The sequence below is a fragment of the Bison bison genome, unplaced genomic scaffold, assembly GCF_000754665.1.
Source record: "Bison bison bison isolate TAMUID 2011002044 unplaced genomic scaffold, Bison_UMD1.0 scf7180017864349, whole genome shotgun sequence".
Lineage (NCBI taxonomy): Eukaryota > Metazoa > Chordata > Mammalia > Artiodactyla > Bovidae > Bison > Bison bison.
In genome coordinates, this window is record NW_011494921.1 from 1,463,293 (window position 1) to 1,477,482 (window position 14,190).

Sequence of the window (14,190 nt, forward strand, 5' to 3'; positions counted from 1 at the left end):
GCTGGAGGGGAGGCCGCCGCTGACCCGACCCGGGGCCCACCTCAGCCCAGCCTCCTCGCTCAGCGCGCTCCCATCTTTTTACCCTCCCTGGAGAGGTCCCTGAGCCCAGCCCTGGATGGCCCTGGGGCCACGTGGGCCCAGGATCTAGCAGAAATTAACTTCCTTAACATTTTTTTTTAACTCCTAGAAAAAGATTAAGGGAAAAAAAAAAAAACTCAAAAACAATCTTACAAAACACTGTTCCCTTCTGAACCCTGAGGTGGGGGGTTGTTTTGTCCCCAGGGTGTTCTATCATGACCTTTTGTGGGTGACTGGATTTAGCCAGTCTTTAATTAGTGAGCCTTTTGAAAACCAAATAGAAAGTTCAGTGAATACTAGGACACCTACTGCCTCCTACTTTAAAGACTAATTGCTCTAGAAATGACCCCGGGTGAAAATCAGTGCCAGAAACCAAGCAGAAGCAGCAGAGCCCCAACCGTCAGCAACACAAGCAGAATCTCAGTCTGACCAGTGAAGGCGAACAGCACAATAAACAGCGCCTCACTGTTAACGCCATCTTTTCTGCTCCTTCTCTGTTATGACAAAGCTTAATAAAAATTTACACAAGTAAAACTTTTTATCATTACTCTCCATGAAGAGATCTCCTCCCATATGGAGGGCATATTTTGGATGGTCTGACTTAAGAACCAACAGCATCCAGGGAATCCCAGGAGCCTTTCCATCCACCCAGAGGGCACCTGCACAGACGCTGAGACAGGCCCCGTGGCCCATTACAGGGATTTCAATGAAAGCAGATTTCAAATATGAGCCACAAATTGGAAGTCATAATTGAGGATTTATAACTCACGCCGTTTTTCCCATAGGTAGCTGTGTTGGGTGTGACCCTAGATGGGTGGTGGCAGGGGAATTTATTAATTCCCCAAGCAACTTAGGCAAGGCTAGCTAGTATTCCATTCAGCAACACGTTCTCCATTCCCTCTAAAACATTTAAACATGATCCAGCAATCCCACTCCTGGGCATATATCCAGAGAAAACTATAGTTTGAAAGGATAATGCAGCCCGGTGTTCATTGCAGTGCTGTTTACAATAACCAAAACACAGGAGCAACCTAAATGTCCATCAACAGGAATGAATAAAGAAAAGTGGTACATACATACAATGGCACATTACTCAGCCCTTCAGAAAGATGAAATAGTGTTATTTGCAGCTACATGGATGGACCTAGAGATGATCATAGTAAGCAAGTCAGACAGACAAATATCATACGATACCACTTATATGAGGAATCAAAAAAATGATACAGATGAACTTATTTACAAAATAGAAGCAGACTCACAGAAAACAGCTTATAGTTAACAAAGGGGAAAAGTGAAAGAGGGCATAAGTTGGGGACTTGGAATTGATATATACCTACTGCTGTATTTAAGACAGATAACCTACAAACACCTTCTGTCTTTGTAGGAACTCAATATTCTGCAATAACCTAAAAGGGAAAAGAATTTGAAAAAGAATAGGTATACATATAACTGAATCACTTTGCTATCTACCTGAAACTAAAACAACATTGTAAATAAAACTAAATTCCAATATGAAACAAAAATTAAAAAATAAACAGGTGTGCCTATAATCCAGCACACCCTAAGCTAGGGGTCTACCCTCCAGTATGCCGATGTCTTTCTGCTCCCACCAGTTACCAAGTTCTCAGGTCTGTTTTTAACTAGTTGAACTCATGAAATCTAATTAAATACAAGCATACCTTGTTTTCTTGCTTGAGTTTATTGTGCTTTGAACACACTGGGTTTTGTATAAATTGAAGGTTTGTGGCAACCTGCAATGTCAGATAATGTCAGCATTTCTTGGCAATAAAGGATTTTTAAGGTATCTACATTGTTTTTAGACATGCTGTCACACTTAGTAGACAGCGTATGGTGTAAACACAATTTCAGATGCACTGGGAAACCAAAAGGTTCATGCGACTCACTTGACTATGATGTGTGCTTTCTTGTGGTGGTCTGGAACTGAGCCTGCAGTACACCCAAGGTCTGTCTCTCTCTGTGTAAAGTTGTGAAAGGTAAGTGTGAAAAAAGGCAAATGCTTCTAAGAAAACTAAAGTGAATGCTTTGCAATGACCCAAATAAATGTGAGACACTAAACACAAAAGACATCAACCAGCTGCTGAACTGGACAAGGCCTCTGTTAAAAGAAAACAAGAAAAGGAGTCTTTAAAAATGCAGAAGGAGTTTACACTCAAATTTGTTCTGCAAAGATCTATAATTTCTCATTCCCCACTAAAGAAACAGAAATTGGGAATTAGGATGGTGTGGTTAATGTGAAAAAGGCTCAGGAAACTATAACCAACCAACACATATGTCCCTGTACTAAAAAAAGTCAATGTGTGAATGTAAGTTATGTGTTTTAAGTTAAAGATGTTTAAGATATGAACTTGTAAATGACTTTTTCAAGTAACTCAGCAACCAACCAAGCCTGACACAAGGGCTCCTACCATAGCAGCAGCAGAATGAATGAATATAATAACCAAGAGAAGTCTTCCTAGTTGAGGGATCACTAGTTAAACACAAAAGTCAACGTGAGAAATCAAAAGTGATACGTGTATACCATAAACATTCCATTCCAGTTTAAAATATACCATGTTTAACAATAAAAAACAAAAGATACTATGTTTATTTAATAAGAGCAGCAATTGTAAGTGGCTTTAAAGTGTGATTTTTTTTTCTTGGTGTATTTCTTCTAGCTTTTTATTATTTCAACATTGCTGATTCTGTCATTTTTCCAAAATTATATAAACCTACACACAAGGCAATGCTCACCAAAGTATGACTGATTTATGGTCTTAAATATCCTCTTCATATTGATTTATCTGTTTTTGTCATGGTATATATAATTTCTCCATCCTTTAAAATTTTGTTTTCCAACAAATCATCATCATGACTCCATTGTTGTTAACCTTATTCCTTGTCAGAATCTTCAGTCTGTCTGAACTCAGATTGAAAAACAGTTTTTAAACCATCCTCTTACACGTCAAGATTTTGTGTTAAACTTTTCTTCTTAAGAATTTCATTCCATGCCTTTGCCTCGTGGCCAACATATCTTTGATTTACTCTATAGGGTCTATATTCTTATTTTCTAATTTTTTCCAAAATAGAACTCAAACCCTTTTGCATAAGAGATATATTTAAACATTTCAGAATTCTTTGATCCATAGATTGGATCAAGAATATTATTCTTGGGATGGGGAGGTAAAGTAGAGGGGGGAGGAACGAAAAAAAACAAAACTTTATAAATTCCTGACAATTAGGATGTAAAGACCAGTTACTTAGAAAGAGTATGAGATGCTCAATTTTATTCTTCATGTATTTCCTTATCAGAAGTACAATTAATGATAAAGACCATCTTTGATCAAGTCCAAGTCTGTCCTATTCACACTGACTTTTTATGAGAGGAATAAACTGGTACAGACAAGACTTCTTTAAGAAGTTCTACTTATTTGCCAGTAGCAGTCAGTGGCAACGGAGCCATGTTCAGGGGCACGTAACCCGTGCAGCCACCCAGGACCCTGTGCTCAGAAGGGCCCCAGGCTTGTTTAATGTTGCTGCCGTCTTGAAACTCTTACTAATATTTGCAGAAGGGGCTTCATAGTTTCACTGCCCTGGGCTCTGGAAACTTCACAGCTGGTGACAGACAGCCCTCAGAAGCCCTGCTCTGTGTTCTCCCCCTCACTGATGCTCTAACTTAGTGTCACTCTTTGGGGAGGTAACAGTTTATAAACTGGACATGTTTCAATATTGCAGACCTGTCTGCCGATCTACTTTTCTCTACTGAGAAAGAACTTAAGTTTTTAAAAACTCTTGAGTTGCAGAGGATATCCACCAGTGCTCCTACAACACAGATTGTACGATATGTTTCCTTGGTGTTCACGTCACATGTCACTTGCTGTAGAACTTTCAACACCCACTTTCTGAGAGAACTACCGAGACTTGTCCCTTTGAGAGAAGGTCTGCTGACTGGATCAGTGATACCCCGAAGGTTTTGCCTCTGATCCTGTTTTGGTTCATTTAAAGTGAAAGGAGGGGCCTTCCCTGGCAGTGCAGCGGCTAAGACCCTGCACTCCCAATTCGGGGAGCTCAGGTTTTACCCCAGGCTAGGGAACTGGATCTCACGTGCTGCACAACTAAGAGTTCGCAGGCCCCAACTAAAGATCCTGCGTGCCGCAGATAAGACCCAGAGCAGCTGAATAACCAGTTAATTACAAAATTTAGATTATATTTTAAAAAGTACAGTGAGCACTCAGTCAGCTGCCAGGCGGTCCAAGTGCAGAATCCTTCTAGCGTTTTATCCCCCAATCTTGCACAGTCTCACCAATCCCACCTGCAACAGCAAAACGATTTTGGCAGCTCACTCTTTGAATTGTCCTGAAGCACTTCATCATTTTCATAGAAATAATTCTCATGCTTATCAAATTCATTTTTTTAAACCAGTTAATGTACAGTTAAAGTTTTAAATTACAAAAGGATCAGCTCACACTCATGGGACTGGGATGACCCATGGATTTTAGTAAGCTTGGCCATTCATTGGCTAGGAGCAGCAGGTCCCAGGCGTTCCAGCCTAGAGTGACCCACTAGCTGTGAGTCATCCGTCAGTGTGTGGTCGGCTTCCATCAGCTCCCTCTACAGAGGCTAGGAGAATGCAGGTTCATCTGTGGTTAAGTGGAGCTAGATTAAGATTAAGCTAGGTCACTATTACAGTAATAACAGTGACGTGACCTGTGTGCTCAGTCGCTCAGCCATGTCCTACTCTTTGCGACCCCGTGAACTATAGCCCGCCAGGCTCCTCTGTCCATGGGATTCTCCAGGCAAGGATACTGGAGTGGGTTGCCATGCTCTCCTCCAGGGATCTTCCCGACCCAGGGATCGAACCCTCGCCCCTCATGTCTCCTGCAGGTTCTTTACCACCAGTGCCACCAGGGAAGCAGTAACAGTGGTACAACACCCCGAGTCCAGAGCTCACGACGTGTCCCCTCTATGCTAGACGGGCAGCATTATCACACCAGCTTGCCGTTACTCCGCACCTGAGGGCCTCAGGCTTGCTTCCTTCCCCCCGGACTGACTAACGTGACTTTAATAATGAAAACTAACACCCTTCTTTCCCAGCCTTGTCACATGCAGACTCACCTGCAAGTAATCTACTAACTTCAATGGCGTGCTAGTCTCCGCCGTCTCAACTTCAATAGCAAAAAGATTTTGGTGGCTTAGAGTGGTGTCTCACTCCCTGAAGAGCAGAAAGTGCGTGACAGTGACTAGCGGGGTGCTGGTTTCAGCAGCTTCCCGAGCCCAGGAGGGCCAGAAACGGGGCTGGGACGGAGGAGCAGACAGGCTCTGAAAGCCCTGATTCCCGCCACCCCCCCGGCTTGGCCTCGACTCGCTGTGGAATCCGGGACAAACCACCTAACAGTATAGTCTGCTCCATTATGAAACGAGCATCAGCATTCAGGCCCATCTAGCCTGGCAGGTGCAGCGCCAGAGCAGGCACATGATAAATGTGAAATGAATGAATACAGGGATGTGTGAATGCCTGGCAGGACAGCGTAGGGTCGAACGAGATGGTGGCTTAGAAAACGCTTGGGAAATAACAAAGAATTTTTCACAGGTGCAAGGCTGGCATTACTCCTCCCAGAATCTAACAGTTGTGCTCATGACACTTACCAACGGGGAAAGGTCTCGAGCAGCCATGTGATTTTCCCACTGCTGTCTTGCTGAAGGATTTCAACTGATCTTGAACACTGAAAGGGCACTTACCTCTAGATATCTAACCAACTTTTGTTTTCTTGCTGAAGTGATCCATCATTCTAACCATCTCTGGTTTGAACACTCATCTGAGTAACTCTACACGAATTCCCCCACTGTCTCGTTTTCCATCATGCAGGTCAGCTGTGACTTGGATGTAGCACTACAGTAGGTCAAGGTTTCTTTCTTTCTTTCTTTCTTTCTTTCTTTCTTTGGCTGGACCATGCAACATATGGGATCTTAGTTCTCGGACCAGGGATTGAACGTGTGCTGCCTGCGTTGGAAACTCAGAGTCTTAACCACTGGACCACCAAGGAAGTCCAAGAGTAGGTCAAGGTTTTGAGTGAGTTGCTGATATCCTTATGTTGTGTTATGCCTTAGTCCAGAATTGTCCTTGCCTACAACTAATCATTCCCTAAGATCTGCTTTCTACCATTCAGCGGGTTTTACATGGTCGTGCGAACGGACCTGACAGGGCGAGGCCCTGGGGTGGTGAGGCAATAGGACTGCATGTCCACATGGTGGGTGCCCCATGGTTGCCATGGTTTCTGCAGTTGGTGCATGCCCTGGAAGGGGTAGCTCTCTCCACTGAGAACCAAGGACGCAACAGGATGTTCTGGCTGGTAAGGGGGGAATGTGAAGAAGGAGTGGGGCGCATGAGACTTGTCCAAGATGCCTTAAGGCATCTTGAGGTCTTTATAGGTCCCAGTTGTCCGCAGGGGCTTCCTCGGTGGCTCAGCAGGTAAAGAATCTACCTGCAATGCCAGAGTTGCAGGAGACGTGGGTTTGATCCCTGCGTCAGGAAGATCCCCTGGAGGAGGGGCCTGGGAAATAACCATGGACAAAGGAGCCTGGTAGGCTACAGTCCATGGGGTCACAAAGAGTGGAACTCGACTGAAGCGACTGAGCACACACATACAAGCCACAGACCTCTGGGAATACAAGCTAAACCAGGCCAGTCACTTCCTTCTTCCTCACTGTCTGAAGCTGCCTTTCTGCCAGCTTTTTCCCAATCAAAGCTGCCCCTGGCATTTATTTTAACTTTATTTTACTTGCAAAACAGGATGAGGTTTGAGGCATGTGGAAGAAAGAGCCTTCCTCACCAAAGAATTGGTAACTGCAACAGAGGGGACTCAGGTCAGGGGAGCCATCACCTCTTGACACAGACACTAGCGTCTCTTCCCGTGGAAACCTCTGGGCCTGGCCTGGCCTCACCACTGCCCCTTGCTCAACCTGAGTAGCCAGTGATCCCGGCCCAAGTTTGCCTGTATTCTATGGCTCACTGAGGATTCTCCAGTGCACGATAAACAAATGAAAACAGTATCATTGGCACTGATTTGTAGGGAGACCATGCCATGGTTCAAGGCACAGGCTTCAGAATCAGCTGTATGAGTTGTGGTCTCATTGCTGACTCGCTGTGTGGTCCTGGGTGAGGAATGTGCCCATAGGATTTCTGTGAGGAAGTAAGAAGGTAAGCATTAGTCGCTCATCCAGTTCCAACTCTCAGCAACCCCATGGACTGTAACCCTCCAGGCTCCTCTGTCTTTGGAATTCTCCAGGCAAGAACACTGGAGTGGGTTGCCATTCCCTTCCCCAGGGGATCTTCCCAACCCAGGGATCGAACCTGGGGCTCCCACATTACAGACAGATTCTTTACTGTCTGAGCCACCAGGGAAGCCAAACTTAGCCAGCATCTGGTAACGCATACCTCTGATTTTGTCGTCCAGTTGCTAAGTCACTTCCAATTCTTTGCAACCCCAGGGACTGCAGCACGTCAGTCTCCTCTGTTCTCCATTGTTTCCCAGTTTGCTCAAATTCATCTCCATTGAGCCAATGATGTCATCCAACATCTCCTTCTCTGTCGTCCCCTTCTCTTCTTGCTCTCAATCTCTCCCAGCATCAGGGTCTTTTCCAATGAGTTGACTCTTCACATCAGGCGACCAAAGTATTAGAGCTTCACTTTCAGCATCAGTCCTTCCAATGAATAATCAGGGTTGGATTTCCTTTAGGATTGACTGGTTTGATCTCCTTGCTGTCCAAGGGACTCTCCAGAGTCTTTTCCAGCATCACAATTCAAAAGCATCGATTCTTTGGTGTTCAGCCTTCTTTATGGTCCAACTCTCATACCTCTGATATCACTGATAAAAATACAACCTTCAGGATGTCAGAACAGTCTTAATATATCTCTTAACACAGGCGATTGTTAGACCTCTATGTGAAGGCTATCTAAAAGGATGCTTTGAGAACCAGCATGACATGAGAGTTCTGACTTTTTTATTTTCTGGATATTTATTTATTTGGCTGCACCTGGTCTTCGTTGTAGCACGTGGTGTGCAGTTCCCTGACCAGGGATTGAGCCCCAGCCCCCTGCATTGGAAGCATGGAGTCTTAACCACTGGACTACCCAGGGAAGTCTTGAGGGTTTTCATTAAATTAGAAAATCTGAAGTTTCTAACATTTAAAATGGGTTGGTTGGCTTCACATTAATATTTAATGTGATTTAGGAAAAATTTTCAGGTCATTTGAGAAAGTTAAAAATAGCATTTTAAGTCAACAGAAACAATGAACAAATGAAGTATCTTAAGACCAGAAAGATGTATATACTTTGTGAACTCCCTGTTTTGCATAGCAAGCTCCATGGAATCACTATTTCTCAGGCAGAGAGAATAAGCTTCCTTGTAAGAACCCAATTCCTGACAGAATTTACATTTTAAAGCAAGGTAATGCACACTTGTCTCCTCAAAGGCTTATTATGTTGTTTAAAATGCATGATGTATGAATATTAAATCACAAGAACTATAGCAAATATTATCACCTAATTGTCATGTAGATTTTCTTCCAAGGAAAAGAACTAAAAATATACACAAATACACTCAAATTACCCAAGCTATATTGGGTTCTTCTGGAATTTTTTAAAAACATATTTTATATTTAACCCATATGCTTCTCATGTGATTTTCCTTTTTATGGAAATGTAAGATCTGTTTCAGGCATTTGGAAGAAACTGGGTCTATGATGATATGGGAAGGGAAGCAGGATTTAATAGTTCCATTCTGAATCATGCTTGAAAATTACTTAGAATGGCTCATAAATGAAACCTTTTCCAAAAATGAGCCTCGTTAGAACAGAAAGAAGGTAAGCAGGACTAAATGAAAGCATATAGTGAACAAAATTTTCATATATTTTGAAATAATGCATTGACTTTTAGCACCAATGAATGCTGAACTTTATTACCAAATACCTGAACTATAAAGTATTTTTAACTTATAGAGTCCTGGAGCTAATGCCTGCTCCTGTAATACTTGGCTAAATGTCAAACATGTGGCTCAGTAAACAAAGTCTCCCTGGTGCTCAGACAGCAAAGACTCTGCCTGCAGTGCAGGAGACCCAGGGTCAATCCCTGGGTCAGGAAGATCCCCTGGAGAAGGGAATGGCAACCCACTCCAGTATTCTTGCCTGGACAATTCCATGGACAGAGGAGCCTGGTAGGCTGCAGTCCATAGGGTCCCAGAAAAGTTGGACACGACTGAGTGACTAACACTTTTCACCTTCCAAAATCAATACAAGTTAGTGGATGGCATTTCAGCAGGAAAGAGAAGCGCGCTAGAAACAAAGGACTGTTCTTTGCTTGAGGGGAGGGGAGAAAGGGGAAGAAAACTGGGATAAAAAGACCTTATTGGTCTCACAGGATGGAAGTGGATGGTCAAAAACAGTCGTTTCAGGACGGGGTGGGGCCCAGGGATGGGAGGCCTGGAAGGGGTACCCGGGAGTCGGGTGGGGCCCTCACCCTCCTGAGTCCCAGGCTCCCAGGCCTGAGCCTGGGTGTGTCTGTGCCACTTGGATGGACCAGCATCCTTACTCTATGGGGTTGCACAGAGTCGGACACGACTGAAGTGACTTAGCAGCAGCAGCAGCAAGCTGCCTTGGGAGAGACTAGGAAGGCCAGGCATGGTGACGGTCATGGCAACTCCTACCAAATAACTGGCCGTGGCTGCCTCAAGATGGTTGTTGTTAAAGATGCGGGTATCCTGGGCTCGGTGAGAAGGATGCCAGGGGTTGTTACCAGGGGCTGCTGGGGGCACAGACAGGGAGTTTCCCTTGTTTAGGAAGCAGCATTTGAGCTTCCCTGGTGGCTCAGTGCTAAAGAATCCGCCTGCAATGCAGGAGGTGCAAGAGACTTGAGTTCAGTCCTTGGGTCTGGAAGATCCCCTGGAGGAGGAAATGGCAACCCAGTCTGGTCTTCTTGCCAGGAAAACCGTGGACAGAGGAGCCAGGCAGGCTATAGTCCATGGGGTCACAAAGAGTTGGACAAAATCTGAGCAGGGACTTGAAGGTCAGGAGGCACTGGGTGCTCTGGAAAGGGGACAGGGCAGGGACGAGGCAGCCACACAAAGGGAAGCCTGTGGGCTCGAGCAGGAAGGAGAGAGGTTCCTGCCAAAGGGGCCACGTGGAGGTGGGTGAGCCGGCAAAGGGGCCCACGGGGCGCCCGCTAGAGAGGGGCCCGTACAGGGGGCCGCACTTTCTCAGATTATTGATTCTTTTCGTGTTCTCCACTCCCTGGCGTCCATCCCTACTTCCAAACTTTTCCATGTCTCCATGTCTCAGCAGAACCTCAGTAAAGACTCGATAGAGAATCATGTAGCTGGTGCTCATGAAGAATCGTTAATTGTGCTCATGAAGAATTATTGTGAGCCCCGTGAAGAAACACCTCTCTCCAGCTCAGAAGTGTCTGAACCAATTATGTCATCTCAGGAGCCAGAATCAAGTCACCGGCCAGCTGGTGACACCTGCATCACCAGAAGCCGTTCTTTCTTGTACATGGAATGATTTTCTAGACAGAAGCCTGCAAACTCCAGGTGAAAGAGCTTGTCACTAGGTAACCAGCATGACATCATCAGGAGACTTTAAGGCGTCAGTTAGGGCACGGTTACACAGACTTCGACCATAGCGTCTTTTCCTCTCCACTGGTTTTGGCTGATAATCCTCCCTGCTCTTTAAGAGTTGTAACATGGCTATAATAGACTTACCGTCGGGTGTTATTTTTGAAAGATATGCTTATGGAGCTGTTTGAAGAGCTATCGTCGTCTGCAAAAGTTGGGTGCCAAGAAGGTGTTTTTCCTACTGAGGAAGTGTCCAGGCCTGTCGTTTCTGCACAAACCCCTTGATTTGGTTGCAAGATTTTTTTTTCATTTTAAATACTCACACATATAAATCCAAAAGCCAATAAAAAGGTCACCTCCCTCAAGTCCTAAGAAGATGGTGCCTTTTAGGATTAAGCTCACTCATAACTTTTACCCAAGCACCATCCTCTTTCACACATTTTTATAGAACATAAAGCATGACAATTTTTAAAAAGCAGTAAAGAAGCACTTCCCTGGTGGTCCAACGGCTAAGACGCCTTGCTCCCAGTGTGGGGGCCCGGGTTTGATCCATGGTTAGGGAGCTAGATCCCACAAGCCACAGCTACGACCTGGAACAGGCAAGTGAATTTTCTTTCTTTTTTAAAGTAATAATGGGCTTCCCTGGTGGCTCAGACAGTAAAGAACCCGCCTGCAATGTGGGAGACCTGGGTTTGATCCCTGGGTTGGGAAGATCCCCGGGAGGAGGGCATGGCAACCCATACCAGTGTTTTTGCCTGGAGAATCCCCATGGACAGAGGAGCCTGGTGAGCTACCGTCCTTGGGGCCACAAAGAGTCGGACACGACTGACTGATGACTAAGCACAGCACAGCACTAACGAGGAACTTCCCTGGTGGTTTAGTGGCTAAGACTCCACGATCTCAATGGAGGGGCACCAACTAATGACACAGCTAAAGATCCCGCATTGCACAGCTAAGACCTGGCACAGCCAGGAGAAAGAAAAAGCAGTAACGAGAAAGTGCTGTTTGGACCAGGAACCAGGAGGCCATTCATGTAGAAGTAATTATACAGGCAACAGCGCAGCCTCAAAACTCAGTCTGGCTGCTCCTCAGGCGAACACGATCTGGCCCGCTTGCTGGCAGCGCTCTGCGGATGTTTTATATGGCTGAGCACCAGATTTAGACAGAAGAAGCAGTGTAAACTTCTTGCAAATTAACACCACTTGGTGGATGGTACACATTTTTTTCCCCTTTTTTCCATGGTTAGATGTTTAATGCTGGAGAGAAATAAAGGATACAAGCAGAGATGGGCACTGTTTTAACTCTTCATAGGACAGTTCAAATCTGCCATTTTGATATCATGACACTAAGGAAGAAAAAGATGATCTCTTTCTCTTTGGCCAACATTGCTCTTCCTAGAACTGCGTCCGTTTTTCACACGGCAGCAACAGTACCTTTGTGACGTCAGCAACTGAGAAAGGGCTCTGTCCCAGCAGAGTCAGGGACTTGGCCCCTGCCCCGTGGAGGCTCCACGCTCCCTGCAGCCCCAAGACCTCACGCTTTGTGTGTGTGTCCAATCAGTGGAAAGAAAAGTCACCTCCCGAAAAGAAAGAGAACCACACAAAGGAACCGCAGAGCCAAACTTTTAGATATGGAGATCCCTTAAAATCTTTGAAAAAAGAAAGCTGAGGCCTTTGGAAGGAAATATACATCAGGGTTCTTTGAAAAATACCCCCAGCTTATCTCCCTCTTTCATTTTGACTGAGAGCCGATCGAGCACTGACACAGCAGTGAATCTGTGTAGGTACAGCCAAACCGCAAAGCTCGGAAAACAGATTCAAATTCACCCTTCTACTCAATAAGCCGGGAGTCATCGCCAGCATGAGACAAAGCGGTCCCCACTCAGGGCCAGATGGAGCTGCCTCATGGTTATAAAACAATTCCGAGATCGGCTGCTAGAGCTGCTGGCGGTCTAAACAAAGAGGCAGGAAAGCAAAAGCATCCCAGGATAAAGGTGTCCCTGCCTGGGCTTTGTGGTTTTGCAGAAGGGAGGAGGCTGTGAGGCCCTTTAAATAGTACACGTGCACATGGTTCAGAGGGTGAGCACTCTGCCTGTGATGTTCTGGGAAGGTCCCCTGGAGGAGGGCATGGCAACCCACTCCAATATTCTCGCCTGGAGAATTCCACAGACAGGGGAGCCTGGAGGACTACAGTCCATGGGGTTGCAAAGTGTCAGACAGGACTGAGCAAATAACACTTTCACTTCACTTTTCATATATTTATTTTTCTGGTGAGAGTGTCTAGAGCTTTTAGAAATTTCTGGAAGAGATCCCTGACCTCCCTGCTTCCCATAATACAGCAAATAATCTCCAGAGCCAGAAGAAGCCCTCAGCATCAGTAACCAAGTTCCTTGTAACTACACAATAAAACAGGGTGTTTTACCTTCACAGAAAGAAGCTATAATATTACAACTGGTGGGTCACTCGTGCTTAAGCAGTGATGCAGCAATAAATCTCAATCGTGATTTTAAATTGTAAAACCATCCTCCTGGTTCCATAAATACATCCTATGCAGTGACTATAAAAGAGGCTTCTCATAAAAAGCACCAAAGGACAGCTACTGCCTCATTAATTTGGTCCAGAATCAAGCGAATTACCCTCAGTAAATACTAATTCCTCAAGGATTAACTAGAGAATTTTGTTTGTTGTCCTGAAATTTATGAGTTTTGTGGGGTGGGATTTGAAGCCTAGGTTGCTTTAGGAAAAAAAACACCCAAATCCATAAATCTGAGGGAATGCCTTGACTTCAGCCAGTCCTGAGGTCAATGTTAACACTTCAGGGCTTAATGCTGGGATTTGAGACCTAACCCCGTCCTGAGGAGCCTGAAGGCAAAAGGGCACGAGACACGTGTAAACCAAGAGAGAGAGTCCGCAGAGAGAGAGAGTACAGCCCACAAACCCGACGTGCGGACTGAACGGAAACCCACCCAGCAAAGAGGCTTCTCAGGAGAAAACAGGAGCGGACTTTGCCACTGCGCATCCCTGCTCACCGGAAGGCGGGTGACTCGCGCGCAGACCCTGGACCGAGCCAGGCCTTTGTGCCGGAGGGACAGTCACTTACCTGAGGCAGGCGGCTGGTCACCGGGGCCAGATCGGAAGAGCCGGGAAGCTCGGCGGCGGCCCCGTCCGGGGGCTGGCCCCCCGCCTCGGCCCGGTCTGCTGCGGGCGGGAGGCCCATGCCGTAGGCGCACTGGGGCAAGGGTCCACTCGGGGGGGTCTCCAGTCCGGGCGCCGGGTCCCCCGAAGTCAGGTCCCCACAGCCTGCACAGCCGTCTGCAGAGCGGGCTCCGGCTGCCCAGTGCGGGCACCGGCCGCCGCCCGCCTCTCCGTGCAAGGACTTATTGGGGGACGCGGGCCTCCACGCAGTCCTGCAGGGGGGCATGGGGAGGCGGGGGCTCTCGGAGCCCTCCAGGCTGTCCGTCCCCGTGAAGCACTGGCTGAAGCTGTCGTTCTCGCCCACCTCCAGGGGC

At 46.1% G+C, this 14,190-nt stretch overlaps 1 protein-coding gene across 1 annotated transcript in view; it reads right to left on the reverse strand.

Moving 5' to 3' along the window:
• TNFRSF11A (tumor necrosis factor receptor superfamily, member 11a, NFKB activator) overlaps nucleotides 1-14,190 on the reverse strand; it is a 69,093-nt gene that overhangs the window by 13,452 nt on the left and 41,451 nt on the right. Inside the window, 2 exon segments of the mRNA XM_010854818.1 lie at nucleotides 13,782-13,814; nucleotides 13,817-14,180. Coding sequence (XP_010853120.1) covers nucleotides 13,782-13,814; nucleotides 13,817-14,180 — 397 coding nt within the window.